The sequence below is a fragment of the Hemibagrus wyckioides genome, linkage group LG29, assembly GCF_019097595.1.
Source record: "Hemibagrus wyckioides isolate EC202008001 linkage group LG29, SWU_Hwy_1.0, whole genome shotgun sequence".
In the NCBI taxonomy this organism is placed as follows: Eukaryota; Metazoa; Chordata; class Actinopteri; order Siluriformes; family Bagridae; genus Hemibagrus; species Hemibagrus wyckioides.
In genome coordinates, this window is record NC_080738.1 from 8,589,837 (window position 1) to 8,617,278 (window position 27,442).

Here is a 27,442-nt window from a genome sequence, read left to right on the forward strand (position 1 = left end):
AAAACAGGTAGATTAAACGGTACAGGTATTGTGCACACCATGACATTTTGAAACCACCCTGCCGGTTTATCCGACTAAAGAACAAGAGCTGACCTAATTGTGCATTGCTGAACTTCCTGTCCGCATAGCATTATTGAGTCAAAAGCAATTTAGCAATTGTGAGATGTGGTTGAAACCTTATGAGAGATGAAACAAAACTGTAGGCGTAAAGAACTTGGCTCACTTTAATTCTATCTGCCATCTGTGCTTTGTATGACTGCTTTCTAGACATTTTTTTAATCTTAAATATACACAATGCAAACTTTTTCAATGTAAGGGCAACATGTGAGCTGTGAATCAGATATCGAAGATCGAGAAAAAGCAGACGACGGAGTTAAAAGTCTGACTTTTTCTTGCTGCAATGGCTTTGTGAAATATTTCATATAAAATGAAAGATAAACAAAGGCGATTCTTACCAGGTTGATGAGTCTCCTCATGGCATGCTCGTGAGAGCAGATGCACTCACAGGGATCGAACCCTCCTTCTGCCATCACTGATCAAGGTTTATAGCATCAACTGGAATTTTACAATGTCTGAAAGGAATTTCAACCAAAAGCTTATTTCATTTATACAAGCAAATGTTCACAAGGACACAATCTTATCCCCCCAAAAAATCAAGGACAACAGGATAGGGCGTGTTAAAACAGGTCTGAAGATTTTTTTTTTTTCCCCCCTTCTTTTTGTTTTCCTGCCTTAAAAAAATCACAAATGTTATTTTGAGCTCCAGTGTTGCACTGACCACTGTGATGGTCAGTTCTTTTTTCTTTTTTCTTTTTTTTGTGGAGGAAGGCGGATGTTATTAGAAATTAACTCAACTAAGTTACATAAAAACGAAAGAAAAAAAGTGTTCTTAGTAAACAATACTGAAGTAAAAAAGAAAAGAAAAGAAAAGAAAAAGACTAGAGAAAGTAAATTAAGTTAAATAAAATAAAACACATAGTGATAAAAATCATGATAGAAGAGAAAATATTCTAGGAATTGCAAGGAAGCACATAAATAAAAATAAATACTGCTGTATGACATCAACATCAACAACAACAACATTCGACGATGTCTTACCATTAAAGAGACACTTTAGACGCCCAGTTTAAACCGTTGACATTAGAATATGTGCAGAAAAAGTGAGAAATTTGCCCCGAGTCCTGCTGTACAATAACACTAATAATGCCCCCGGTCCTGTGTTATGGCTGAGGGCCGGAGCTCCGGCTGCTGTTCCGCTTCTGTTTTGATTACGCTGTGTGCAAGCAGGGAGAGAAGCCACGTCGCAAATCTCGCGAGATTTCAAAGAGTTAGTAGGAGAGAGGGACTGTCATGTTGAAGTTGCATGGACGTCTGACTTTGCTGTTCATATTAAAATATTCACCTGTAGGTGGCGCCATGAACATCACTTCAAAACAGGGATCCTCAAATCTGGCCCATGAGATCCAATTATCCTGCAGAGTTTAGAGTCTAACACACCTGAGCATGCTAATTACTGTCTTCAGGATCATTAGAAAATCACAATTACAGGACTGTGATCAGGGTTGGAGCTAAACTCTGCAGTGTATCAGCCCTCCAGGGCAAGATTTAAGGAACCCTGGTGTAAAACTTGTGAATACATGCAGGGTTTGTTCTTATGACTTATGAATAGTTATTATTGTTTCTTATACTATTAATGCATCAATAGCTAAGACATGACGAAGTGAATAAGACTGAGTATCTCTTTGTCGTGGCACCTGTTAGTGGGTGGGATATATTAGGCAGCAAGCAAACATCTTTTCCTCAAAGTTGATGATGTTAGAAGCAGGAAAAATGGACGAGTGTAAAGATTTGAGCGAGTCTGACAAAGGGCCAAATTGTGACGGCTAGACGACTGGATCAGAGCATCTCCAAAACTGCAGCTCTTGTGGGGTGTTCCTGGTCTGCAGTGGTCAGTATCTATCAAAAGTGGTCCAAGGAAGGAACAGTGGTGAACCGGTGACAGGGTCATGGGCGGTCAAGGCTCACTGATGGACGTGGGGAGCAAAGGCTGGACCGTGTGATCCGATCCAACAGATGAGCTACTGTTGCTCAAATTGCTGAAGAAGTTAATGCTGGTTCTGACAGAAAGGTGTCAGAATAAACAGTGCATGATGGGTCAAGGCTGTTTTGGCAGCAACAATATTAGGCAGGTGATCATAATGTTATGTCTGATCGGTGTATAGACATTTAATTCTTAGCGATTTTTTTCAATTGATATATTTAAGACTTTGTGAGATTATTATGAGATTATTTTGTATCAGGATATTTTGTATTGAGATCATAATTGCAGACTTTTTAATTAAAGAAAGGTTAAATATGAAAAAATATTTTTTAATATCCATGAATTAAGAAAAATAAGGCCAATTATTCAATTCAAACAAAAGAAATGCTATCCTGTTAATGGTCTGTTGCCATAAGCCAGTGCCCCGGCTAACAGATGATTTAGTTCATGCCATGCTTATGGGGGAATAGATATTTAGAGACTGGTAGAATTTTTCCTGAGGATGAAATGTGGCTTTTAAATTGGCACAGAATTTTCTTTCAATACTGTGCTGCAGTATAGACCTAACACTAATTTGACCAACTAACAAATCTCATGTCATTTCTGTGTATATTCAAGTGTCTCTTTTTTTCATACTGCTATATATGACCAACTGGTGCATGAAAAACTGAATAGTGTATTGGTGTGTGAGACACTTGGGCAGGTCATGTTCATTGTCATGGTTAACCATTTTCTTTCCACCTCATCTTATCTAATTAAGATTTTTATTGGTCTAGGTGTGAGTCAAAATAACTTTTATGGAGTAACTTTTACCATTTATGGAGTGTTGTGGGCGCCACAAAATGCAAATGAGCTGCGTCAGAAACAGACTTTCTACATCCTATTTGCACATGCCATATTTGCAGTGCTATGTCTTCATTTTAAAAACTCTGTGAGATATTAGGGGATAAACAATCGTTCTCATGTTTAAATCACTTAGATGATCCTTAAAAATGTTTGAATTTGTGCGTGAAGCCAGCAACTAATAATGAAGATAAAGACAAAAGATAAAGTCAAAACACTGCTTGACTATATAGGTTAGGCTATATTAACTTAACAGAAATAAATGCGACTCACTGTAAATTCTATTCTAAACTCCAGCAATGATCAAATAAAGAAGACCTTAAAAACAGCACAAAAATTACTGACGGAAAGATTTTCTCACAGGACCAAGGCATGTCAGTCAGGAAACAGAAAGTGAGTCATCAAGCAATCTGACCACAATTTGATCATCTTCACACAAGTATAACGGGCAAAATCACAAGAAGCATGCATGCAAAAAACCCATGTTCATCCTGCTTTGAATTATGACATACTGGTTCCTCTGTACATCTGACACCTTATCTACCTTATTCTTCATCTGTCTGGGAATGCTTGTTCATTTAATAAAGAAGTCTTTCACCATGCAGCATGACAATGATCCAAAGCACACATCAAAATCTATAGAAAAATGGATGTTTCAGAATCACATAAAACTCTCCTAGACCTAGAGCTGAGAGGTAAATCCTATAGGAAGTCTGTGAGGGGACCTGAAGACGGATGTGTACAAAAGAGATGCCATTGCAATTTGACAGATCTGTAATGGTTTTGTAAATTATAAATATTCCCAAGTCAAGATGTGTCAAGCTGATAGACTCTTATCCAAACATATTGTTGTAATAAAATCAAAGAGTATTTATTTATATAATAAAATCAAAGACTGTTATTTATTAAGGGTACTATTACAGGCGTATACATACTTATGCAATTAGGTTAAAGTTTTTCTGAGTACGTTTTTCTTTTTCAGGTTCGTTTTAATGGCAGATCAAATATTTATGTTAAAAGTAAAAATTTTCTGATGTCATTTATCTTTGTATTATTTATTTATTTTTTCATTTTTATGTCATTAAAACAGACTTTTTTTTTCATCCATTGTGTGTGTATGTATGTGTGTGTTGTGCTTGCTGACCTACCAAATATACATAATTTTTTGTCAAATTTTTTCTTTCATGGTTAAGCCATTGCTGTCCATTTAAATTTTTCTAGAATATATGTGTGTGTGTGTGTGTGTGTGTGTGTGTGTGTGTGTGTGTGTGTGCCTAAATGTGTGCTCTGCGACAGACTGGCATCCAGTCCAGGGTAAACCCTGCCTTATGCCCAGAGTCTCCTGGGATAAACTCCAGGTTATATAAATAGATTTCTCCTTGATACTGAATAATATTAATTCACATTTAATTTAATAATCATACTTTCCAGATGATTTATATGGATGCTATGTTGTTAAATGTGACTATATTTAGACTTACATGGGGATAGGTGAAAATTTAGGAATGGTTTTAGGTGAAGACCCGAAGAAAGACTAAAATATTCAGTGAATATATGAAGGGTGAGGTGCCCACCTTTCATCTGTTTACACCTAAGCCCCCTTCACTGCTACAAAACAAGACTGCTGTCTGCTATTTCAAGTCTAGAGGAATTTAAAAGAAAAGGCTTAACTATGAAAGACAAATCTGACATGGAAAAATAACAACAACAGCTGTATGAATCACATCACACAGGAACACCTCACACAGGAACACATCACACAGGAACACCTCACACAGGAACACATCACACAGGAACACCTCACACAGGAACACATCACACAGGAACACCTCACACAGGAACACCTCACACAGGAACACCTCACACAGGAACACATCACACAGGAACACATCACACAGGAACACCTCACACAGGAACACCTCACACAGGAACACCTCACACAGGAACACATCACACAGGAACACATCACACAGGAACACCTCACACAGGAACACATCACACAGGAACACATCACACAGGAACACCTCACACAGGAACACATCACACAGGAACACATCACAAAGGAACACATCACATAGGAACACCTCACATAGGAACACCTCACACAGGAACACCTCACACAGGAACACATCACACAGGAACACATCACAAAGGAACACATCACATAGGAACACCTCACACAGGAACACCTCACACAGGAACACATCACACAGGAACACCTCACACAGGAACACCTCACACAGGAACACATCACACAGGAACACATCACAAAGGAACACATCACATAGGAACACCTCACATAGGAACACCTCACACAGGAACACATCACACAGGAACACCTCACACAGGAACACCTCACACAGGAACACCTCACACAGGAACACATCACATAGGAACACCTCACATAGGAACACCTCACACAGGAACACATCACAAAGGAACACCTCACACAGGAACACATCACACAGGAACACCTCACACAGGAACACATCACACAGGAACACATCACACAGGAACACCTCACACAGGAACACATCACACAGGAACACCTCACACAGGAACACATCACACAGGAACACATCACAAAGGAACACATCACATAGGAACACCTCACATAGGAACACCTCACACAGGAACACATCACACAGGAACACCTCACACAGGAACACCTCACACAGGAACACATCACACAGGAACACCTCACACAGGAACACATCACACAGGAACACCTCACACAGGAACACATCACACAGGAACACATCACATAGGAACACCTCACATAGGAACACCTCACACAGGAACACATCACACAGGAACACCTCACACAGGAACACCTCACACAGGAACACATCACACAGGAACACCTCACACAGGAACACATCACACAGGAACACATCACAAAGGAACACATCACATAGGAACACCTCAGATAGGAACACCTCACACAGGAACACATCACACAGGAACACATCACACAGGAACACCTCAGATAGGAACACATCACATAGGAACACCTAACACAGGAACACATCACACAGGAACACCTCACACAGGAACACATCACACAGGAACACCTAACACAGGAACACATCACACAGGAACACATCACAAAGGAACACATCACATAGGAACACCTCACACAGGAACACCTCACACAGGAACACATCACAAAGGAACACATCACACAGGAACACATCACAAAGGAACACATCACACAGGAACACATCACATAGGAACACATCACAAAGGAACACATCACACAGGAACACCTCACACAGGAACACATCACAAAGGAACACATTACATAGGAACACATTACATAGGAACACATCACAAAGGAACACCTCACACAGGAACACCTCACACAGGAACACATCACACAGGAACACCTCACACAGGAACACAGCTATGTTTAAACTCTTTTATCTCAAATGTTTTTTTTTCTCATCTGTGATTCTGAGCTAGAACAGGGGCCAATTTAAACACACACACACACACACACACAAACACACACACCAATCTTTTCATTAAAGAAAAACAAACAAACAAAAGTCTCTGGATCATCCTGCATTATTTAGTTGAATTTAATTTAAGTATAATTTGAGGCAGAGTTTTATTGGCAGGTCGATAAGAGAGCAAGGATATCTCTCTGTTCTGAAGGTGGATTGTGTTTACATTCTCTCAGTATTGTGAATATGCCATCATGCATGACCTTCTCTGGAAATTCACAGGCAGAAATGAATCATATCATTCCCCATGATAAAGTCTTTATTCACACTGCAGACATGTTTAAGTCTCATATAGCTGATTTCACTGTTCCAAAAATTCCAAATAAAACTTTCATCCCTCCAAAAACAAAAAATGTTCTCAACTAACCTTGCAATCCACTATGGCTATGAATTTTAATTCATTAATTATTTTGCTTTTAAATACTGAAATAACAAATCTGCCAAGCTTAAGAGTACCTGTAAATACAACAATGTCAGAAGCACCTCTCTTTCTAGCTACAGCTGTCATCTCCAGTAGTTTCCAAATGCCTTCCACAAAGACATCTGTGTTACTCAAAGGGCTTCTACCTACTAGACCCATCCCCAATATCTTAACTACTATTATCAACATTAATTGTTTTTCTTTGTTTGGGGCTTTACTGTCATTTTAATAAAGATGACCAAAATACACAATTGAGACTTCATGAAATAAATGCTAACCTTGTAATTTTCTCAAAATACACAGATCAGCAATAATATTATGAACACTGAGGGGTGAAGTGAATAAGACTGATGATCTCCTCATCATGGCACCTGTTAGTGGGTGGGATATATTAAGCAACAAGTGAACATTTTGTCCTCAAAGTTGATGTGTTAGAAGCAGGAAAAATGGACAAGTGTAAGGATTTGAGAGAGAGAGAGAGAGAGAGATTGTGATGGCTAGAGGACTGGATCAGAGCATCTCCAAAACTGCAGCTCTTGTGGAGTGTTCCTGGTCTGCAGTGGTCAGTATCTATCAAAAGTTTCCTTCAAGTCCTGCAAGTTGCGAGGTCAACTTAGAGGATTTAAAGGATCTGCTGCTAACATCTTGGTGCCAGATACCACAGCACACCTTCAGGGATCTAGTGGAGTCCATGCCTTGATAGGTCAGGGCTGTTATGGCAGCAAAAGTGGGGCCAACACAATATTAGGTAAGTGGTCATAATGTTATGCCTGATTGGTGTATAAACCTATTAAATCCAAAAATTCAGACAGTGGATATTTTTCACTAACTCTTGCAAATGAAAAATGGGCAAAATAAGTTTAGAAAAAACCCCACACAAAAACAGTGAATATGGGTGGAGTAGTTTAGGCACCCAGAGTTGCCAGGTTTGACCCTGGATCTGCCCTCACCCTGACCAGGATAAAGCAGCTAAGATTAGTGTATAAACATTATGGAAATATTATTCAGAATACTTCGTCATATCAATGTTTATATAATTTACTGTTATACAACTTATTTCATCCATTGATCACTAGACCATAGCTGGTCCGCCATACAAACATACACTGTGCCATCAAAAGTTTGTGGACGCCTGACCATCACACCCATGTGTGCTTGCTGAACATCTCATTCCAGAGTTACTCCACTTACGTCTGTAAAAATAATCTCCACTCTTCAGGGAAGGCTTTACACTAGTTTCTGGAACATTTCTGATCATTTATCCACAAGGTCAGACTCTGACGTAGGGTGAGGAGGCCTGGGGCATAATTGGTGTGTTCGGTTCATCGCAAATGTGTTGAGTGGGGTTGAGGTCAGGGCTCTGTGCAGAACGGTCAAGTTCTTCTCCTCTAACCCTGCGGAAACATGTCTTCACAGACCTTATTTGTGCACAGTGTTTTGTGGTAACAGTGTGGGAAAGCCTCACATATGGGTGTGGTGTCCCATGTAGTGTAAATGAGCTGTTACTATAGCAACGAAGGACAGCATTGATATCACCGTGCAACTTGCTTTGTAACCGGAAACTACTATCAGAGTTCTTTTTCTAGAAAATTAACCACATAAACACCTTCTGGCCAATCAGAACCGGTCTTTTTACACTTCTGTTAAAATCATTTCACTCACACTGAGCTGTTAGTGAACAATAATCCCCTGAAGGTAACTGAGTATAACCACATATCACACACACACGGTATATCACTGGCGTTATGAGAAGCGTGTAGATGTGTGTGTGTGTGTGTGTGTGTGTGTGTGTGTGTGTGTGTGTGTGTGTGTGTGAGAGAGAGAGAGAGAGAGAGAGAGAGAGAGAGAGATTCTCCACGCTGCGCTCGTTTTCTAGACTCTCATTGTGTGGGTCTCGCTGTTTGGAAACAAGAGCTATTGCAGCTCAAAAAGAGAAAAAGAAGTGAAGAGGGCAGCAGGAGAGAGTGAGAGAAAGAGAGAGTGTGTTCGTGCACAGGCTTTGCAGACTGCAGGCCCGAGTGGACAGTGCTGCGAGAACCGGCGCTACACACACACACACACACACACACACACACACAGACATGGCTAACATCGCCGTGCAGAGAATCAAACGGGAATTTAAAGAAGTTCTCAAAAGCGAAGAGGTTTGGAGATTTATCTTTTAATCATCGTAACATATATACTCACACATTTAGACACAGCTAGCGGTCAGCTACTCGAGCTAACTTAGCTTAGTGTTTAAACCTCGCGAAGAAGCAGGCTAGCTAGTTAGCTTTCCAAAATGTCAGCCCCGTGCTAAGCAAATTCCATAACTGTGTTTGCTCATTAATTTAATAATCTTGTTATGACATGTCGCCAATAAACTGACCAAAATAAAAGAGAGATAGTATATTACTTTATGTAGCTCTGAGATTATTTTATTTTTTTTTAAGCTAGCTAAATTTGACAAGGGCGCGCGCATCCATTAGCCTGTTAGCCGTCTGTCAAAACATTAGCGCTGGTGCTATCACCTGACACAGGAGTAACGTGCGTATCTGTTTTCACTTTAAACTAAATATAAGACAATTAAAGATACCAAACAAGAATTAGATCACCGATGTAACTTGTTAGTTAGGTAGCTAGCTAGGTTTAAGTACAGAAGATATTTGTACAGAAGACAGGGCCAGCTTCTTTGTCCTGGTTCCGTTACAGAGCTGTATCTCTAAATATGGCCTTCAAAGTGGCATAAATATGATGTGTTATCATTTATACTTTATTTACTGTTATTATTAAAAAGTCATGTCAGGTTTAAATGACACAACAGGAGAACCGTTTAGTTTCACTTCTGCCTTATTTAATTTTTCTCCAATTTTTCTGAACAGACGAGTAAAAATCAGATCAAGGTGGACCTGGTGGATGAAAATTTCACAGAGTTAAAAGGGGAGATTGCAGGACCTCCAGACACGCCATATGAAGGTGAGGACTCTCTTATTTATTCTTGAATACCTTGAATGATCACGTAAACACCTGACAGTGAATTTGTTTTTCAGGTGGCAGATATCAGCTAGAAATCAAGATCCCAGAGACGTATCCATTCAACCCGCCGAAGGTAACCGTACTCTTAGACACCTCTGCCCTAGCTTTCTAAAGGGCTTCATCTTGGTGTTGTTTATGAGATAGTACTTCAAAGAATCTTTAAAGTTATCCGCCTCCAAGAAATACGTTTTGCTTTGAGATATTTGTGTGTTGGTTGGTGCTTAATTTTTCCCCCCATGAGAAGGCAGTGCTGATGTGACTAAGAGAAGTCTCAAACCCAAACTTGTTTGACCAAAAGTGCTGCTATTTTGTGTAACAGCTCTGGGACATTTTACTGTTTGTGTCACTTCATTTGTTGGTGGTAGTTACATAATATTCCACTTTTAGCAATATTTTTTTACACTGAGACTGTTACTACACCTACTACAGTCTGGTCAGACTCTGTGTTTTATCACAACCTGCGACGCTCTATCCAACTGTGGCTTCTATGGGAACCACTTCCATAGACGGAGCAAAAATAATCAAAAAGATTTAGTCATATTGTGTTTTTAAAATGTCAGTTATTTGAATATACACAGTATTGCCAATGTTTTGGGACACCCCTCCAAATCATTGAATTCAGGGGTTGGGCTTGACCCCCTTAGTTCCAGTGAAAGGACATTTTGGACAATTTCATGCTCCCAACTTTTGGGGATGACCCCTTCCTGTTCCAACATGACTGTACACCAGTGCACAAAGCAAGGTCCATAAAGACCTGGATGAGAGAGTTTGGTGTGGAGGAACTTCACAGAATCCTGACCTCAACCTGATAGAACACCTTTGGGATGAATTAGAGAGGAGACTGCGAGCCAGACCTTCTTGTCCAACATCAGTCTCTGACCTCACACTAGAGGAATGGACAAAAATTCCCATAAGCTGCAACTCTTCTGGGAAGGCTTTCCACAAGGTTTAGGAGTCTGTTTATGGGAATTTTGACCATTCCACTTGAAGTGCATTTGTGAGGTCAGACACTGATGCTGGACGAGAAGTCTCCGCTCTAATTCATCCCAAAAGTGTTCTATCAGGTTGAGGTCAGGACTCTGTGAAGCTCCTCCACACCAATCTCTCTCATCCATGTCTTTATGGACCTTGGTTTGTGCACTGGTGTACAGTCATGTTGGAACAGGAAGGGGTCATCCCCAAACTGTTCCCACAAAGTTGGGAGCATGAAATTGTCCAAAATGTCTTGGTATTTTGAAGCATTAAGAGTTCCTTTCACTGGAACTAAGGGGCCAAACCTAACACCTGAATTCAGTGATTTGTATGGGTGTCCCAAAACTTTTGGCGATAGAGTGTAGTTGCATAATTAAGTGGTATCTCACTCAGTCATGCTGTTGTAAGAATTTTCGCTCTGTGTTCAGATTGACGGCTCTCTGGCTTGTGCAGTATTGCTTAAATATGACTCGGTTGTGTAAAGGCTCGGCTCAGCTAGTCAGTGATCTACGAGATGATTGAAATGATGGGGTCGATCGTTGGAAGGTGGAAGAACAGCTTTGTTTTTAATGTAGGAAACCAAAGTGAAAGTCACCTTGTCAAAAGAAGTTTAAACTGAAAAAGTCAAGTCAGAATTTTATTTATTGTAACTATAATTAACATGTGCTCTTCAACATGATGTAAAGATGAGCATGCAGGGTGGATTTTTTAGGAGTTTCCATAAAGGGACAAAATAAATATTTGTATAGATGGGACTTGTGTGAAAGAGTGAATCGGTTTCTTTAAATAAGATGGAGAAAAAGGAAGTGTTATTGATAGATAGATGATGGATACAGCCTTAGTAAGTCGTATATGTTAAATCCAGGAAGTCAGTATTGTAATATATGCACATCAGGCAACATTAATTTAATGCTATTAACTATTAAGTCTGTTATATACACAGATCAGGCATAACATTATGACCACCGAGGGGTGAAGTGAATAAGACTGATGATTTCCTCATCATGGCACCTGTTACTGGGTGGGATATATTAGGCAGCAAGTGAACATTTTGTCCTCAAAGTTGATGTGTTAGAAGCAGGAAAAATGGACAAGCGTAAGGATTTGAGCGAGTTTGACAAGGGACAAATTGTGATGGCTAGACTCTTGTGGGGTGTTCCCGGTCTGCAGTGGTCAGTATCTATCAAAAGTGGTCCAAGAAAGGAACAGTGGTGAACCGGTGACAGGGTCATGGGCGGTCAAGGCTCATTGATGCACGTGGGGAGAGAAGGCTGACCCGCGTGATCCGATCCAACAGACGAGCTACTGTTGCTCAAATTGCTGAAGAAGTTAATGCTGGTTCTGATAGAAAGGTGTCAGAATACACAGTGCAGGACGGGTCAGGGCTGTTTTGGCAGCAAAAGTGGGACCAATACAATATTAAGGAGGTTGTCATAATGTTATGCCTGATTGGTGTATAATTTGATATTTGCAGTCTGAAACTCACCATCATATACGGTTTACTTTGTGACAGTTGATTCTTGTCATTTTTCTTTCAGGTGCGGTTTATTACAAAGATCTGGCATCCCAATATAAGTTCGGTTACTGGGGCAATATGTTTGGACATCCTGAAAGACCAGTGGTGAGTTTTTGCTGATCGTGTGTGCTTGTATTGTGTTACAGTTTGAAATTTCCATGCTGTGATATTTTTAGACTAGGCTATCACCGCATTAATACACCACTCAGAAACAGAATAGAAAGGAAAAAATCTTTACATGATCTTGTTTATTTAACAAAGACGCAAATATAGAGGAAATGCAGTCAGCAGTAAGATGACCGTCAGCTCGTACACCATGACTAAAGTAATGTTCCAGGTTAGTGTTGCTCGCGATTTCTGGTGGGTTAAATCGAGCGAGCTTGTGATTGTGGTGGATGGTAGCATTTAGAAACCATGAGAATGGCTTTGCCACAAACACTCAAGTCTCCGTCAGTGAACTGTTGATAACTTCACGTTAGAAGAATGTCCTGGTTACGAATATATAGTTATAGAAGGGAAATGCAGCTGAGGTTATTATTAATGGTTTGTTCAGGGAGAGCATGTGCTGGAATAGAGTCTGGTGCATAAAACACCTGGTGATGTTTGAGCATTTTCATCCCAGCTAACACCACGATACTCAAGATCTCTCTATGAGCAGCTCACAGAAACGCTTTAATAGTTCCTGATCTGAAATTGTCATAGTGCTCACCTCTAACTAGGGGTTTCAGATCAGTTTATATATCCAGCTACACAAGGTCCAGTTTAAAACTGTTAATGAGTTTACGGCGTTGTTGTTGTTTCGGCTGCTCCCTGTTCGGGGTCGCCACAGTGGATCATTTGGTCCGCATGTTTTGATTTGGCACGCCAGATGCCCTTCCTGACACAACCCCAAACCAGGCTTGGGACCAGCACTGAGAGTTAACCCTTCAGTGGCTGGGTTAGCACCCTGCCTGGGAATCGAACCCGGGCCGTGGCAATGAGAGCGAGGAATCCTGCCTCTGGACCACCAGGAGGCTGGAATGAGTTTACGGCTATAAACTGAATAAACTTTTAACTAGCACCAGACACACTGATGTTTTATTTTATGTTAAATTGGAGAATAAACACCAGCTTCTCTCGTCAGTTATAGTTCAGCACTCTGCGTTCATCTCACAGAAGCTGCAGGGATTCATGTTTTGTGTCGCAAAACTATAACAATTCTGTGAAATATTTCGCCGGTCCACCGTCTGCGAGTTGGTGACTTTTTACGCATGATTTTCATTATTGAATTTGGACAAAATGCATATGATTTATAAGTCAAGTTCCTCTGAGGCCACTGCCTGCTGAGTGGCACATGAGTGTAATGTTCATGCTAACAAGGTCACAGCTTATTGTGTAGCAACAACTAACTGAGAAACATGAGTGTGTGAAGACTGCACTGCACAATACAATGTGGCTCTCATACACACACACACGCACAATCTGCCCTTTTGCTCAGTTCTGCTCTTTGTAAAGCCAAAACAGTAAAACAAAAACTCGATCAGAGACAGCTAGCATATAGTGTAGGACTTCAGTTTCTGATCCTCTTTTAATTCATCCCCCCCCCCTTCTCCATTACTAATATTGTACTAACTGTGCCACATTTGCACGACTTTTCACTTGCACTTGAGTCAAACCCACGGAGTCTACAATGGTGAGAAAGGAAGCGCTGCCACTTGGAGAGATGAGGAAAGTAGGTGTGAGACAGGACAGTAATGTGTCATGTATACGTCTCTGTCAGTGTGAAGCCACTCATTTCCAACCTCACTGAATACTCATTTCAGTCCGTTAACTCGGGGTAAACTCATAGTAAAATATCCTGTGGTTGGAATTGTAATTAGTGAATTAACACTTTATAATTACTGAAATGTACAAGAAATGTACTGAAATCCTGCACTACGGATTGCTAACAGGCATTTTTTTTTTTTTAACAGTCTTGGTAAATCAGCTCGAATTCATGAATTTATATATTTATTTATTTATTTATTTAAATCTGGTTTTACACTTGCTCCTCAAACCAAGTTGGAGGTAGACTGCTAGAAATACCATTAAAGTGTCTTTTGCTTCAGTATGATGTGAAAAAAGAGGACAAAGCTAATAAAGGAAAATGTGGAAAAATACTTCTCAACGTGAAATGCAAAACACTTGATATCATGTGTCCTTCTTTTAACCCCCGGCTAAACAGACGTTGCAGCGTCGACCCCACATCGTGGTGCAGCACGTACACAGGGTGGAAGGATGTGGTGTCTCAATGTTATGGCTTGATGCTTAGCAACAGACACCCAATCAGAAACCGGAGGATTTATGTGACAAGTTTTTCTTCTCACTTCTGTGAAAGTGTGAGACGAGCCGTTACTTAAAGCGGCCGTGTGCTGTATTTATTTAATCATGATTGCTGATGGGGCAAATATGCAAACAAGAAGCCAGAGTTTATTGTGGACAGTATGAGCAGTGTGAGACGTCAAACAACATAAACCCAGAATTCTCTTTACCGGGAGTTTAAAATCATCCAGGGAATTGATTTATGTGCGAAAAGCCTTAATAAGCCCTTGTCTCCTAATTCAGTGTTAAAGACCTCAGTTTTTAAACCATCTGCAGCAGTTTCTGCTTATTTGGTTATGCTGGTTGCTTTAAGATATAATCCACCCTGACTGACTCACATACACTGACCAGGCATAACATTATGCCCACCTGCCTAATGTTCTTTTAGTCCTCCTTTTGTATGCACTGTGTATTCTGACCCCTTTCTATCAGAACCAGCATTAACTTCTTCAGCAATCTGAGCAACAGTAGCTCGTCTGTTGGATCGGATCACACGGGCCAGCCTTCTCTCCCCACATGCATCAGTAAGCCTTGGTCTCCTATGATCCTGTTGCCGGTTCACCACTGTTCCTTCCTTGGACCACTTTTGATAGATGCTGACCACTGCAGACCAGGAACACCCCACAAGAGCTGCACTTTTGGAGATGCTCTGATCCAGTCGTCTAGCCATCACAATTTGGACCTTCATCAAACTCGCTCAAATCCTTACGCTTGTCCATTTTTCCTGCTTCTAACACATCAACTTTGAGGACAAAATGTTCACTTGCACCCTAATATATCCCACCCACTAACAGGTGCCATGATGAGGAGATCATCAGTCTTATTCACGGCACCTGTCAGTGGTCATAATGTTATGCCTGATCAGTATATCTACTGAATAACTAACACGATCTTCAGCAGTGCAGCAGCACTTTAGTACTTCAGTCTGTCCAGCTCTCTCACCTGTACACTCTGTTCAAACAGATCAGGTCACTTCTCATGTGTACGCTGCTCACTAGCCAAGCCAAGTCTCTGCCATTAACTTAACACAACCATGTCATATAGCTACGCTGGATTGTGTTTGCTGTCTCCAGTATTTCTCTGTTTCTAAACTAGCAGCAGAATTGCTGAGCACAACAACGCAGATATTTCGAGTTTTGCTTTAGTCTCTGAGGGTTTTCTGAACTATTAGTTGAAAATGATGAAGATACATACCTCTCCTCTCTCCACAGGGCTGCAGCGATGACTCTGCGCACAGTGTTGCTCTCACTACAGGCTTTACTAGCTGCAGCCGAGCCCGATGACCCTCAGGACGCTGTAGTAGCCAATCAGGTAGGGGTGTGTGTGTGTAATAATGTACTGAGTGGATCTGTTAAACGTGTTTGTGATGGAGACTTACAGTAAGCATATGTGTAGACGTTGTTTAGTCTCAGGTGTCTGTCAGTCCTGAGTGTTAATTTACGCTGTGTGCTTATAAGAAAGAAGAAGAAATAATCAGCAGTTATTTGCTGTGGTAAACTCAGTGGTGTTTACATTACATGCTGTACTTTGGTTTTTCAGTATAAACAGAATCCTGAGATGTTCAAACAGACCGCTCGGCTGTGGTCTCATGTTTACGCCGGCGCCCCCGTCTCTAGTCCTGAATACACACGCAAAATAGACAAACTCTGTGCCATGGGCTTTGACAAAGTAAGTACTACAAAACTCTAAGTTCATTAGGATTTCTTGGAGGGGAATTTATTTGTGTGCATAATGTTCCGAATTTGAAACAGACAATGTAGTGTTTTATACAACATTTTCTTTTAATTTTCCTTATATGTGATAGATATGTCCTTAAAAAAAAAGTCTGTTTTGGATTTTGCTAGAGCATTAATAACAATATCTCTATTGGCTATCACACTGCTATATTTCTGCCCATCATCTAGTGAAATATTAGAACAATGGGATCAGTAGCAGCAGGCTAATAGAGCAATACGCCGTCGAGAGTTGACAGTATTCTCATTCAGAACAGTCGAGCAGCTTGTTTTCTTTTTTTTAGACGTACCTTTGTTCGACTATGTTTGAGTCAACAGGCATGATTCCCATCGTAAAGCACACACAGGTGATCTAATATCATCTAAGAGTTTCAGGTTGCCAGGTTTCAGCAAAAAAACAAACAAAAACTCAAAAGAGCTGAAACTAACCCAAAGCCTAGAATTCAGGTGTCGGTAAAAGGAAGACCAGCAAGGTCACAATACACACATTTCTGATGGACAGACATTATCCATTGATCCGTAACCCCTTTTTATCTTTTTTAGCCTTTGCAATATATCTAATAGAAATGGTTCTGTATGTTGTAGACATGCTCGTCTTCACCGACACTTTAATAGATCGTATCTCGATTATTTTGCTGTAAACAATTTCTTGGCGTGTTTCTACACTAGTCCAACTTGAGGTAAAATAGAAAACCTGGCAACCCAGAAAATAATTGGGCGCGTGTTGTAGTTCCCGTTTTTGATATCTACGTGCAATAAAAACACTGAACGCTAAACAGGGGTAGTGAATACACAATCATACAATATAGGAAGTAGAACAATTTTACAGATAGGAAGTGTAAATCCCAGGAGCCTATCTGACCCCAACAACCATGTGACACGAGTTCACACATTTTGTTTATTCTGATGTTTAAACATTAATTGAAGATCTTAATCTGCACTATATTGCCAAAGGTTTTGGGACACCCCTCCAAATCATGGAATTCAGCACCTGACCTCAACCTGATAGAACACTTTTGGGATGAATTAGAGCGGAGACTGTGAGTCAGGCCTTCTCGTCCAGCATCAGTGCCTGACCTCACAAATACGCTTCTAGAGGAATGGTCAAAAATTCCCATAAACACACTCCTAAACCTTGTGGAAAGTCTTCCCAGAAGAGTTGAAGCTGTTATAGCTGTAAAGGGCGGGTCAACTCCATATTACATTCATGTGCATGTAAAGGCAGACGTCCCAATTTTAACCTGTCTCCGCTCTAATTCATCTCAGAGGTGTTCTATCAGGTTGAGGTCAGGACTCTGTGAAGCTCCTCCACACAACTCTCTCATCCATGTCTTTATGGACCTTACTTTGTGCACTGGTGTGCAGTCATGTTGGAACAGGAAGGGGTCATCCCCAAACTGTTCCCACAAAGTTGGGAGCATGAAATTGTCCAAAATGTCTTGGTATGAAGCTGAAGCACAAGTGAACTAAGTGGCCGAGCCCAACCCCTCAATTCACTGATTTGGAGGGGTGTCCCAAAACTTTTGGCAATACAGTGTACATGATTTTATACATTGTGCTGCTGTCACATGATTAGATAACGGCCTTCATGTGGAGGTGTTCCTATTAAAGTGGACACTATCTGTAAAAGATTTCTATGAGGAATGTTTGAGTCTAATATATAGGACACTATAAATGTACTGCAGTCTGTTTCAGTACTGCTTCATCTACTTCAGCATATCATTTTTCTAATAATAATTATTCTAAAAATCTATTTTTTTTTTTGTTGTTGTTGCAGAACGCAGTAATAGTAGCTTTGTCTTCGAAGTCGTGGGACGTGGAAACGGCGACAGAACTTTTGCTTAGCAACTGAGACTTCCCCCGTCCTCATTAGACCACAATTACACAATCCACTTTTCTTTTTTTCTTTTTAAAAAACATCACAGCATGTATCGAGATCAGCTCAACGTAAAAGAATAAGATCGGCCCGGTCCGCTCCGGGTTTTAACGTCCACTCCGAACTAGAACGTGTGTGTGTGTGTGTGTCACGGAGGCATCTCAGTAAAGGAAGTGTTCTATTCCCAGTGCTAATGCAAATCATTCAAGCAGCTAGAGCCAAATTAAGAGCCTGACGATTACGAAGCGATCCCGACCCTGCCTCCGTACGACTCTGCGGTCTTTGTGAAAAGCCATACGACGGCCTCCTCCACCCTTCTCTCATGATTGTGGTCCATTTTCTAGAAAGAACCAAAATGAGGGGAAGCCTGTATGACTGCCACTTCAGATGCTCCATGAGAAAGCCTGCTATAGTGTGTAAATAGGTGTGTTAAAGCTGTGTGTACATTCAGGATGGAGATGATGGGAGTGTTTAGTTTTTCTAAGTTTCATGGATTTAGTCGGGAGGCAAGAATCAGATGACTTAAAACAGCCTTTCCTAAATACTAAAACATTTACACGTAAGCCTACACGGGCCAGATGACGTGGTGTGATACGGAATAAACAGTAATATTTTGATTTCTGAATTTTTTGTTGTCCTGGAACTGGGAGTATAAAACTTTCATTATAACACAATTAACTTTCTTGTGAAAATGTTCACCTCTGAGTGAATCAGGTTGCATTTTTTTGTTTGATCTAAATAATGTTAGAGGTGTTTTCGGACTGAATCCGGCGTCGCACCCGTGTCAACATTTTTCAGCATCTATTTAATGCCAACAAATGTGAAATGAGGCTTCAGTGAGAATCTGAAGCCATTTTATCTTGCGGAATTGTTCAGAAGCCAGATTTATTTTCTCTCATTTCCGTAAATGGGGGGGTTTGAATCCAACAGTAGGAATGATGGTCAGTACGATGATTTGGTTGATCATTTCAAAGAAAAGATTATATCTACACACTGAATGTGCTGCAATGGAATGTCTAATCCTCACCCCATCTTTAAATCCTAACATCCAGTAGGATCCAACACGCCGACCCAACCACCTGAACCAGTTCTGCTCTGGCGTGAACAGAAATGCACACAAAACTTCCCTTCACGTGTACATAATGCCAAGTCCCTTTCTTTAAGTATTGGCCATCTACTCAGTGCACCATCGATGGCTTGGTTTCTGTTTTGTATGAAAATGAAAACGACACAAAAAAATAAATAAATACAAGTCTGTCTTCCTGTAGTAATGACCATGTTCAATATTGCACGAAGAAACAGCTAAAAGGGGGAGGGGAGGGGGGGGCATCTGTTCTCTGTTAGGAAGTGGAAAAAAAGTCAAAAAATCTAAGCAATCTGTACAAGCATGGTTATTTATTGTGAAACTATCATTTCTTTGAATAAAAAATGCTTGAAAATGAAAAGGTGTGTAATTTTTTGTTGTTTTTTTTTTAAACGGACAAAGAATTGAAGTCAGACTAAAGATAAAACAGACCCATCCTAAAATAATGTAAAACAGTAGAAAAGAAAAAACCATAAACAATTTCAAATCATTAAATTTTTTTTTTGAATGCAGTACAATAGCTGCTGCATCTGAACATTTTCTCAGTTCAAAATGAATCGTCTGTATAAAAAATTCGACAGCATCACTCGCTCCTCTGAACCCAGAGGAGGAAGCGCGAGAAGCCCAATTCTGGCATTTTTATGCTTTGTACAAAACACGATAAAAAAGGCAAATCTTTCCTCTGCCAGGCTTTTGATTAAATCAAGGTATTTAACTACAAGTTCTGAACTTGCGTACAATGCAGTCGAAGAAACATGAAGAACTTGCCTACTGCTTTGAACCTAAAACCACATACACAAGTACAGAAATGCCACATCTGCAACAAGAGCGCATAGATTCAAACTTCATATACAGATCTGGGCTTTCAGAATGCGACGGGATCATCTGCTGACCTCACACCGGGTCCGTTTCTTTCCCCGGTGATAAAATATTGGATGCAGGTCTAAAAATGTTATTACAGTAACCATTAAACATGTTCCCCATCACTGAAACACATTTGTGTCTCACAGAACAGACCCGACGGACTGGGAGAAACGTCTGGCAGAGCAGGAGAGAATGCACAGGAAACACCGAATCTTTCCAGGCATTTAATAAGCAATGGTATAATTAGATTAAAACTGTCTTTTTTACTTCCAAATACTCATTTTTAAAAATGGCTCCAGACAGTGGTAAAGAAGAAATTAAACATCGTAAGAGGGAACAGTGTTGTGTCTAGGTATTGTAACGCTCAACAGAACCGAAACGTCTCAATCCTCATTGGTCTAAAGGTGAGGGTTGTAGTATAGTTCAGGTGGTGTGCCGATGTGCGCGCACTCACACTTCTGTTTTCAAGTATGTGTGTGTAGAATTGTGTGTGTGTAGAGTTCACATCAGAATCAAAAGAGCGTTTGTGTGTGTAAATGGGGCATCTGTTGGGCAGCGAGGCTGTACAGTCGGACTTTTGTGGGCCGTCGCTTTACCTACATGGAAGAGAGAGAGAACATGAGCATCTTCACAAACATCTCCTTTCATTTTAATGATAGAAGCTATGCTAACGCTAGTGAAATCCTTTACTGTCTGCTAATCTTAAACAACTTTGGATGACCGACTCTGCTGCTGTGTCTTACAACCTGTCTGAAACTCACTGCCAGCTGTCCTGCTCCATGGACAGTTTCTCCTTGTCTTTGGTGTTCATAGCTGGAGGGTTTTTCCTGATCCTCTACTAACTGACTGAGAAAAGAAAAGCAGTCTGGGCTCGATTCCAGATCTCTCTCCGTTTCTCCTTGACTTCCGTATGCTAGCTGATGCTGGGCTTTGTGGCTGAACACATCTGGTTGAGCTAGCCTTGCTGCTTTTGGGAAAAGGAGCCTGTAGCCACAGTCACATCGTTATATTTATGTTCAAAGTCATATTTACTTTTAACCTAGTGTCATTAAGGACTGGTTTAAAATTCCAATTAAATGAAGAGCAAAACTAAACCTCCTTATCATATAAGTAAACCTAAAACTGGACTAAAATGTAAATAAAGGGCCTTGAAGTTAATTAGTTTACCTTTGCAGGTCGATCTGCCTCTGTTGTCCTGCCCGCTTGGAATCTGTTTCTTTCTGTTGTTTTGGTATCTTGCCACTGATTGGTTCAGCTGAGGCTGTAGACGTAGGATCCTGGGAGGGTGTCGCCCTCTTCCTGCCCCGCCCAGCTCCACTCCCGGGTGTAGTTGTGACCTCTTTCTCTTTGTTGGCTGCTGCTGCTGGGTTTTTTGGGGGTCTGCCTCGGCGAGGTTTGTTCGGAGGGGTCGGTGATGCTCCCACGGGGTTCACGGCCACGCTGTTCTCGGTTCCGTCGCTCGCTGGAGCGCTTCGCTTTCTCCCGCTGGCCTGAGCTGGTGTTGTTTCTTCCTCCTGAGAGAGCAAGAGAGAAAAGAAAATATAAAAACAGAAGACATTAATATATCAGCTGATTTAGCCAGAAACACACACACACACACACACACTAATGAGTACAAATGAAGAGAGAAGTGAAATGCAGTGTTTCAGTGACTATTCAGCAGATTCTACATCAACTACCTTCACTGACTCAATACTTGTATTACAGGGTGAGATCAAGTCAAATATTTCAGACATGTTTAACTCCAATACCTTCCCCTTATAGCAAGCACAGTGAGTGAGCAACGACAACCTGTTTCTACTGTGTGTGTTTTCTGTAGCTCCTTATAAATAGAAGAGCTACTCCACTTCCTCCATAAGGCAGAGAAAAGAGGAGGAGCTATAATAACTTTTAGTGATTCCATACAAGTATGAAAATATGTAGGGCATTATTTATTTTTCATACAAAATTTACTACAGTTCATTAACCATGTGCTAATTATTTCAGACTGGTCAGCTGGTGTTGATTTGCAGTAACAGAAGCTTTAATATCATGGCCAGTAAGCACTTCCGTGGCAGACACTATGTAATTTAAGCTAAATAAACAAACTAATAAGAAAATGTGGTATTCTGTGACTGAACTCTGGGAGCCTGACAGAACATAGTTTACTGTAATGTTCATGGACATACTCCTGGTATCTAAACAGTCCCATTTACAGAGAGAAACACGACTGCTGATAGTCTACCGTTCTGGACAATAGACTAATGGACTAATAGTCTGCTGTTCTGGACAATTCCTGGATGCTGTTTCTCCACTGAATTTGAAGTATTTTTCAACAAGTATTTTTTAGAGGATTGGAAAACTTCAGCTAAACATTGGATACCGCTGAGCCTGAGCATCCTGTTGATCAAACAGGAAATCAAGCAAAAATGGAAAAAGTTATTTTTTTAAAAGGCAAACAAACCTTTGTCGAAGGCAGGTTTTTTATTAAATTATTATCTTAACACAGAATCCAGTCAAGCCCTAAAAACATCACACAGCTATCCTGTTATGAGGAGTGAAGGGTTCTTAACTTCATTTGTACAGTATTCACATTTGGACTATTTCAAGAATACAAAAGACAAAAACTTCTAGATATGTGCATTTTGTCGACTCTTGGTTCTTCGGCACTCTGTGAATGCGCTCACCTTCTTTACACCATCCGCTTTGACAATCTGTGGATTCTCTTCATTCTCTCTCGCTCCCGCTTCTGATGCATGAGAACTAACGTCCCTTGAGGAGGAAATACAGAGAGGGGGAAAAGTTGTGTGGATGTTAAACGATTCAATAAAAGTACATAATCAGCTCAAAATGTCTATCGTTAAAATCTGTTCATAACTTTGAAAGCCTTCAGTGTAGTTATAAATAAATAAATGCAGTCTGTACTTGTTCTTAGGAGTAGCTGGAGAAACGGGCTGGGAGTTGGTGCTGGCGTTGCTTCCGGTGTTGGAAACCGTGGATTTAGTATATGGTCTGCGTACTGTTGTGACCACTAAAGGCTTGTTCACTGCTCCCAGCACTCCTGTCTGCTTTGGCTGTTGCTGTAGATAACAAATCAGTAAAAAAAAAAAAAAAATCAATGAATAATAGCAAGCCAACATGGGTCCTACTTTTCTGATGTCATCAGTCAGGACATTGTCTTATTTCATAGAATACACCTTGGGATTGGAAACTGCTCACAATTCAAGAAAATGCAACTTTAAATTCAACCACAATTTAGGTATGAAACATCATATTATATAATAACTACCAAAAAAGGTCAGACAGAACAAGTTGTACAAGACAGGACTTTTCATCAAGAAAATTTCACACATCATCTGAAGCTCACCTGAATTTTTCCAGTCAGCAGGACAGTTCTGGCCTCAGCAGAGAGATAGTCCTTATCATTGATGAAGTCCTACAGGAAGAAGGGCAAAAACTGTTACTGTGCTGTACTCACAATTTAGTCTTTCCCCAGTTCCTACCCCACTAGCTAACTCTTTGTGAAGAGACGAGGACAGGTGAAGGCTAAGACATTTTTCCTCTGAGACACGTGAAGCCAGTCACTGCATCACAGTGCTAGGTGCTTTTCTCCTCACCACAATTGGAAAGTGTTAGACACATCCTGTAGACCTTTCTCCTCTGATTTCTCTCAACAATGTGTTTCTGCCTGCAGACTGTCTGCTCACAGGACGGTTTTTTGCACTGTTCTGTGTAAACTCTAACAACTTGTTTTGTGGGAAAATCCCAGCAGGTCAGAATTTTCTGAAATACTTAAACCAGGCATGATCAAAGTCATCAAGCTCACACTTTTCATTAATTGTGATGTCTGACCTGAATCTGCGTGATTTTTTTTTGCATGGCTGCCACATTAGATATTGGGTGATTGGATAACTGTATGGATGTGTAGGTGTTCCCAATAAAGACCACTGAGTGTATATTATACCTTATCAGGTGGAGTGAAGAACTTAATGGGGAGCACCGGGTCTTTGGGTGAGTCCAAGTGACAAGAAGTACTCTTATTTGTGATGACAAACAACGCCACGTCACAAACGATGTACAGTTTCTATGGATGATGAGAGAAAACAATTTTAAACAATTATTCCCAGCAAACAATTTCAAACATTAACACAAAACATTTAAGTATATAAAAGAAAGCTGAAGATGACTGACCTCATTGGCCTTTGGATCATCAGGTGCTTGAGCATCTTTTGTCTGTTTGATGTTCTCCACCATCTTCCTTAGGAAGGAATGACTGTTATTCTCATTCTTCGTCATCAGCACCTCCAACATGAACCACAAACACCTGGTGAACATAGAGAGTCAGAAAATAAAATTAAAGCAACACACCCATTCAACTTAGCAAATACACATCTCTATAAACTATGGAGCGCTCACTCTTTGATGTCTCTGAGCTGTTCGAAGTCCTGTGGTTTTGTGAAGTCTGGGTCATGTGCCAGCAAGTGGATCATGTATGGCACCACATACTCCGGCAAAAGGGACAGAAGCTTCTCTGTAGAAGAAGATGGAGTACAAGAACTTTGGTAAAAAGTTATTACACAATTTATTAGTATAGACTTGTGAAGATATAGTTTGTGTGTCTGGCTCTGTCCAGACGTCACATTAACATGTGCCTCAGTGAACAGCACCAAGTACAGGTGTGAATGGGGTCAAACGCATCTTGAAGAGTAATTGTGATCCAGTCTCTCAAATCATTTTTAGAGGTGACTCTGGTACATTATTAGTGTGCACATAAATGAGTCTCACTGTGTCCTGGACAGCAGCATTTACATTTCTGGCATTTGGCAGACGCCCTTATCCATTAAGGGTGTGATCAGTCAGTGCTAGCTGCTCCGAGGTGCTTTTCTACCCGCCACGATTTTACTAGAGACGTCCTGTCAGCTATATGAATATGATCTCATATACCCTCAATTGCTCATATTTTACTGAGCAATTGAGGGTTAAAGGGCCTTGGCTCAGGAGCCCAGCAGTGGGATTCAAACTCACAACCCTCCTATCAGTAGTCCAACACCACCTGGTTAAAATGTCTAAAACAGACTTTAACGGGTCAATGATACAGGATTTGCAGTACATTTCTGCCTGAACATAAACACAGCCAGAGACTGATGTGACTGTTTTTCTCCAGTGGAAATAATGTATGAATCACAAGTGGTTGCTGGAGACACACCCAGATGTGAACGGCTTGTGTCTCAGCAGTCCACTTGTGATCCAATCCCCCATGATGCCAGGTGAGAATGGGATCGGTACAATGTCCTAGCTAATGCAGTGAAAAGCAATGTGTGACCAGCAAAATTTATGCACTTAAATCAGAAGAATGTTGTCTACTACATAAGAGATACTTCTATGTTTACTTTGTGCACTATTGGGATAGTCAGAGAGAAGCAGCATTGAATGTTTTTCTGCAAGAGCGTGTACACTGTGGGATTCTGTTTAATCTAAGAGGATGTGTATCTGTGTGATTTATTTTACTTTTTAAGCCACAAATTAAGTTTTGCATAGTTATAAGTGCAGTCACGAACAGCACATGTTGTTCCTGAGTGTTGCAAAGACATTTGAACATATTTCTGCCAGGAGCAACAAACAATATTAGTTTTTAATACAAATATATCATGACCAACACCACCTTTCAGCCCAGTAAACACTGCGCTACTACTTCAGAGTCCAAAAAAACATTTCCGGTGGGGAAAAATAACTGCATCATAATGATTGAAAGAATAATTAAGCATGTTTAGCTAATGAACTGCACAAGACTAGATCATGAAGTCTGACTGCATCTATTAAAACAGAAAGTCTGGAAGTTTGGTGTTGTGGAGACACACTTGGGTGTGTCTGTATCATGTCAAGAAGAAAGGGCATCATGTAATCCTCAGGATTGTTTACAAATACTTCGGGACAGCTGCGAGACAGCAAATTCAGCCCAAGGTCAGACAGTTTAAAGATCAGAGATGAACCAAGATAAAACAAAGCCCAAGTCTCATCATGTGACCAACAGGCCTCTGTGAGCACAGTAAATGATTATGTTCATCATGGAAGGATGCCTAGGAAAAAGCTGCCTCTCTCTCCAAACAGAAAACGGCAGAGTAACGTCGGTTTACAAAACTGCACCTGACCAAACCACAAATATCCTGGAACGAGAGATGGCAGACATGTTCAGTCACTGGGCAGAAAACCCCACAGTCCATCACCACAAACACAGAGAAGTGATGATCTGAGCTCGTTTTGCAGCCACAGAATCTCGCAAGTCATTGAGACAACAACGAGCTCCACTTTACATCAGAATATTCTTGAGATAAACGTGAAAGCATTTAAGACAAGACAAACTCAGGACCTTGTGGCTCTGCAGCAGTATCTTAACAGACCTGTGTATAAACAAGTGTCTTCAAACATCAATGAACTGAAGCAATGTTATAAAGAAAAATAAAACTATAGTGAAAATGTTAAATTGTGTGTTTCTACACGTTACTAAAATTCAGGGTGTACTTACATTTATTCACCTGTCTTTAATGGCTTATTTTCTGGGGAATGATGTTTAGGTATTGAAATCGACCAAGTTTATTTGTTTGTTTATATAAGTTGGCACGGACGACATTTTTTATCGGCATTGATAAATAAAAATAAAAACTTGATGAGGGTTGTACTTTCTCCCCCCCCCCATGACTGTTACTTGCCAAATCTTAACTAATTCATGCATTTATCTAAATAAATGTAATCTACAAGCCACACTTTACCTCCATTTTCCTCACTACTGCTCATCAAAACAGGTCTCTTTCCTTCTCCATCTCTACAATAATTGATAATTATCCCAAAATCCTAGTATGCTCCCCAATGGTCAAATAATGTTGCCACAACACGTGAAGGGTGCATGAAGATAAATTATCCATCCTTCATACATGTGTACATCCTGTGTGTGTCCTTACCCTGTGCCATGGGATTTTGTTTGATGTATTCCCTACGGACACTGATGTTCTTCAGCAGGCACTGTCTGGCATGGGCACGTCTCTCTTTAACTGGGTCTTTAGCGCACAGGGCAAACACAGCCATATACTCCAGGGGCAACAGCAACTTCACCAGTGCCATGTGTAGCTTCTGAGCAAATATTTGACGAACCTGGTAACACTCGTCCTGAGAGAAAAGAGGTTTTTCCATTTTAAGGTGTAAATATACATAAGCATGCTGGCATGCACTGCACGTGTGTGTGTGGAGTCTGTAA

At 40.6% G+C, this 27,442-nt stretch overlaps 3 protein-coding genes across 6 annotated transcripts in view; 1 reads left to right on the forward strand and 2 right to left on the reverse strand.

Annotated features, from left to right (window-relative positions):
- The window catches only part of smim14 (small integral membrane protein 14), a 25,972-nt gene extending 10,005 nt beyond the window's left edge, over window positions 1-15,967 (reverse strand). Inside the window, exons 1-2 of one of the 2 annotated variants that reach the window (XM_058384461.1) lie at window positions 15,852-15,967; window positions 456-572 (exon numbers count right to left, since the gene is read on the reverse strand). In XM_058384461.1, the coding sequence (XP_058240444.1) occupies window positions 456-530 (75 nt within the window). In that variant the 5' untranslated portion in view covers window positions 531-572; window positions 15,852-15,967. Of the gene's footprint in view, window positions 1-455; window positions 573-1,098; window positions 1,272-15,851 lie in introns of those variants that run through there. The other variant, XM_058384460.1, reaches the window with a different exon arrangement.
- ube2kb (ubiquitin-conjugating enzyme E2Kb (UBC1 homolog, yeast)) lies at window positions 8,627-18,308 on the forward strand. The gene is made up of 7 exons (XM_058384459.1): window positions 8,627-8,958; window positions 9,676-9,769; window positions 9,844-9,902; window positions 12,340-12,422; window positions 15,869-15,968; window positions 16,197-16,325; window positions 18,168-18,308. Exons 1-7 carry the CDS (start codon window positions 8,896-8,898, stop codon window positions 18,240-18,242), a joined length of 603 nt encoding a protein of 200 aa, XP_058240442.1. The 5' UTR covers window positions 8,627-8,895; the 3' UTR covers window positions 18,243-18,308.
- pds5a (PDS5 cohesin associated factor A) overlaps window positions 18,284-27,442 on the reverse strand; it is a 30,183-nt gene continuing 21,024 nt past the window's right edge. For all 3 annotated transcript variants that reach the window (XM_058384455.1, XM_058384456.1, XM_058384457.1), the window contains exons 25-33: window positions 27,150-27,354; window positions 24,610-24,724; window positions 24,385-24,517; window positions 24,158-24,277; window positions 23,561-23,629; window positions 23,119-23,273; window positions 22,881-22,965; window positions 21,382-21,728; window positions 18,284-20,810 (exon numbers count right to left, since the gene is read on the reverse strand). In XM_058384455.1, the coding sequence (XP_058240438.1) occupies window positions 20,807-20,810; window positions 21,382-21,728; window positions 22,881-22,965; window positions 23,119-23,273; window positions 23,561-23,629; window positions 24,158-24,277; window positions 24,385-24,517; window positions 24,610-24,724; window positions 27,150-27,354 (1,233 nt within the window). In that variant the 3' untranslated portion in view covers window positions 18,284-20,806. The remainder of the gene's footprint in view (window positions 20,811-21,381; window positions 21,729-22,880; window positions 22,966-23,118; window positions 23,274-23,560; window positions 23,630-24,157; window positions 24,278-24,384; window positions 24,518-24,609; window positions 24,725-27,149; window positions 27,355-27,442) is intronic.

What these genes read in the sequence shown, in the direction of transcription:
- ube2kb (XM_058384459.1), top strand. Translation starts at nt 8,896, where the DNA reads ATGGCTAACATCGCCGTGCAGAGAATCAAACGGGAATTTAAAGAAGTT. An exon ending in AAGTTCTCAAAAGCGAAGAG is followed by an intron (nt 8,959 to 9,675) that starts GTTTGGAGATTT and finishes TTTTCTGAACAG; the next exon opens with ACGAGTAAAAATCAGATCAA. An exon ending in ACGCTGTAGTAGCCAATCAG is followed by an intron (nt 15,969 to 16,196) that starts GTAGGGGTGTGT and finishes TTGGTTTTTCAG; the next exon opens with TATAAACAGAATCCTGAGAT.